Genomic DNA, 3567 nt, shown 5'->3' with positions numbered 1-3567 from the left:
GATCACTTGAACCCAGGAGTTCAAGGCTGCAGTGAGCTGTGATCATGCCACCATGCTCCAGCCTAGCAGACAGAGCAAGACCCTGTTTCAACAACAACAAGATTTTAATATCCAGGAATGAATACAGTTTCATTTCCTCAGATGTAATAATTGCATCGTAAAAAGGCCTTTGAGGAAAAAGAAACTGTTCGAGAGTTTGCAGTTCAAAAGCAGAATGAGGGTTCACCTAATCTAGATATGGATTCTGGAGAGAGATAGTTTCCAGAATGTTTTGAGTCATGGATTTTAAACCTCTTTGGTATACCTGTAAATAGGAAGCATCTTGTCACCTGGCCCCAGTCAAATAATCTCCCTCCTTGCCATTCACGTGAGGTTGTGGGACCTTTCCAGTGTCATACCCATTTGGCAGAGTTGCCATCTTTTGCGAGAGCTTGTTGATGGGGGAAGGAGGTGGGTCACTGGGGCAGCTGGTCTGAAACTGTGTCCCCCGAAAGTTCCCAAGATACCACGCGTATATTGGGAAAATGCGTGGGTTTATGTGGTCCGTTGTTTTCATGGAGCCACTAACTCAGTGTCCTGTGGAATTGTTCTCACTTGTTGCTTCTAACTCAAACACTGGAATTCTAAGGTTCTAGGAGGAGGAGAGGTGCCACACAGGACTGAGTAGACTGTGCTCGTAAACACGGGGAGGTCCCTGGTTTGACTGCAGGCCCCATGCTGAGATCCTGGAGCCAGGGCTCTGGGAAACCTTGTTTAATTTTCTTAAATGTCAGAAAAGGTCAGCGCCGAAGGTGATCTCCCATTGTCTGGTCTGCCCCCTGAGAAGTGACATATGTAGTGTCACAGAACTTTAATCTTGATGGAATTGTACAGAATGTGTCTTTTGAACTGTGCGTTTTAGGTGTACAGTTTGAATTTCATCCAACATACACACCGTGAAACTATCACCGCAAATCAAGACAGAACAATCTGTCACCCCCAAAGTTTGCTTTGTGGTACGACACCTAAAACTCAGTATGTTTTAAAATAACTCATGTAAAAATAGTTGAGCCTTTTTTCTCTCTTCTGGGTAGATATCATCTGCCTGTGGTGGTTTGAGACCATTTTTAAATTTACCTTTAAGGATTAACACTTGGTAGGTTTTTGTCTGTGGACGGCTGCAGTGTGTGTTGGTGTGTTTGGGGGGAGTTTGAAGAGGTTTGTGATGTCCGTGTGTGATTGTAGCAGGGGTAGCACCTCTGGGTGGTTTCCTGCTGTTCCCCAGGTTTCCGCTGTTACGTTCTCTCCTCTGCCTCCTAGGCCGTTGGCGTCCACTGTGAATGATAAGCTGGAGCTGCAGGAGTGTCTGGAGCACGGCAGGATAGCCAAGGTCAGCTCAAGCGCCAGTGCCTCTGCTGGGGCGGGGGGACGGGCAGGGCTGTGTCCCACCTGCCCCTCCAGGGGCCCTGGGGGCACTGCTAGTGTGGAGAAGGTGGTTTAGGAGATGCTGCAGGGTCATGCAGCCAGTCAGCCAGGGGACAGCCCAGGACTGCTGGCCTTCAGCCCTTCTTCCCTGATGAGCGTTGCCTGCCATCCCTGGATGTAGACCTATTGCAGAAACCTTCAGAGCAGAGCAGCCTCTTGTGATGTGGAAGCTCCATTTCTCTCTGGAGCTGAAATCTCCTGGATTGGGTACGGGGGGCATTGAGTGTCAGCAGGTTCCAGCACTTAGGACTGCCCGCACCCCAGGTGGCATCTGTGAGCCCCAGAGTAATTTGGCATCCTTTAGCCTACAACGTACTCCACCTCTGAAAGTACCAATTCTTCGAAAGACTTAGGAAGTATAGTGGCTAGAGCTTCTGCCTCAAGTCTTTGGCCAGCTAGATTGGACTAAGGATGGCCAGGTGACCTCAGAGTAGGAAGAAAAGCAGGGCTGTGGGGACTGCGGAGGCTCACGCCTGGCACGCTTGGTAGGCACGTGACCACGGTTGGTTGGTTGGTTGAATGAATTTGTGCTCATTCCTCTTTTCTCCTCTTCATCTTCTAGTTCAGCAAAGTGAGGACCATTACTACTAGGTCGAACTCCATAAAGCAGGGCAAAGACCAGCATTTCCCCGTCTTCATGAACGAGAAAGAGGACATCTTATGGTGCACTGAAATGGAAAGGTAGCCAGGGCGATGTGCTGGCAGGATGGGTGTGGTGTGGACTGTTCTGATCCGCTGGGCTTGTGGGAGGGTTGTCTGCCTTTCCTCACCAGACTTGTTTTCCTCAAATACCTCGTGAGCAGTGGGTCTTACAGAGCATTTCCCCACATGGCCAACTCCTGGCAAGCCAGGCCCCGGTGTATTTTAAGGTTCCAGAGTAAGAGAAGTCCAGGAGTCAATCCATATACCTTGGCTCCCAGATTTCCTGCTGAACCCCAAGGAAACATTGCAGCTACAGGAGCCTTCTTAACTTGCGGTGTCAATTTTGTAGGTGTTTTGTAAACCAAGAGAGCGTGGGACCAGGCAGGTGGGCCTTACAGCCTCAGGACCCTGGTTTGGTGTAAACTGGACTCATGAGGCTGGATTATCTTTTCATTCCCTGGGTATAACTAGGATTTAGCCAGACAAAGAGACCACTTAGGCAAACAACTAGAGCAAACAAGAAATCCTTCAACTTCTAGAGTCAGGCAAGAGTTCAACTCCTTTTTAGTTTTTCTCATTTTGTACAGGAAGATAATAGGGGTGTATATTTATTACATGTAGACCGAGATCTCCATTGTGCATCGAAATCCCCATTGGGGGGAATTGTGGAGCATGTCCTGGAGGTGTTTTTGAAGGATATTTTGAGATACTCTGTTTCCGCTGGGTTGTAAATCTCTAGGCAGTGAATACCTTGCTACCTTTAAATCCCCAGAAACTAGCACAATGCCTGGCACACGGTCGGTGACCCAAGTGTTGAATTGGTTGTAAAGGACAGGCGACTCAGCAGAACCAAGCACGCGTCGGGGGGGTGTGTTGGGTGTACCTTGTCCTTGCACTTGGGGCAACTGCTGGTCGCCTGGTCCCGGTGTGTAGTCAGATGGCTTCCAGGCGCCCTGGCCCTGGCCAGGCCAGCCCTCACCCCGCCCTCTCTGCCTTCTCTCCCCCAGGGTGTTTGGCTTCCCCGTCCACTATACCGACGTCTCCAACATGAGCCGCTTGGCCAGGCAGAGACTTCTGGGCCGGTCGTGGAGCGTGCCAGTCATCCGCCACCTCTTCGCTCCACTGAAGGAATATTTTGCTTGTGTGTAAGGGACATGGGGGCAAACTGAGGTAGTGACACAAAGTTAAACAAACAAACAAAAAAAACACAAAACATAATAAAACACCAAGAACGTGAGGATGGAGAGAAGTATCAGCACCCAGAAGAGAAAAAGGAATTTAAAACAAACCACAGAGGCGGAAATACCGGAGGGTCATGCCTTGCGAAAAGGGTTGGACATCATCTCCTGATTTTTCAATGTTAATCTTCAGTCCTATTTAAAAACAAAACCAAGCCCCTCCCCCCCTTTTTTTGGTCAGACCTTTTGTTTTCTACTCTTTTCAGAGGGGTTTTCTGTTTGT

General features: G+C 49.1%; 1 protein-coding gene across 2 annotated transcripts in view; it reads left to right on the top strand.

Moving 5' to 3' along the window:
• Window positions 1–3302, top strand: part of DNMT3A (DNA (cytosine-5-)-methyltransferase 3 alpha) — a 94895-nt gene extending 91593 nt beyond the window's left edge. For both annotated transcript variants that reach the window (XM_012652545.1, XM_012652546.1), the window contains 3 exons: window positions 1300–1369; window positions 2027–2145; window positions 3114–3302. In XM_012652545.1, coding sequence (XP_012507999.1) covers window positions 1300–1369; window positions 2027–2145; window positions 3114–3255 — 331 coding nt within the window. In that variant the 3' untranslated portion in view covers window positions 3256–3302. The remainder of the gene's footprint in view (window positions 1–1299; window positions 1370–2026; window positions 2146–3113) is intronic.
• The last annotated feature ends 265 nt before the right edge of the window (window positions 3303–3567 follow it).

This window comes from Propithecus coquereli, unplaced genomic scaffold (genome assembly GCF_000956105.1).
Source record: "Propithecus coquereli isolate 6110/MARCELLA unplaced genomic scaffold, Pcoq_1.0 Scaffold39, whole genome shotgun sequence".
Classification (NCBI taxonomy): domain Eukaryota; kingdom Metazoa; phylum Chordata; class Mammalia; order Primates; family Indriidae; genus Propithecus; species Propithecus coquereli.
The sequence above is the reverse complement of the archived record's forward strand: the minus strand, read 5'-3'. Positions and strand labels throughout refer to the sequence as shown.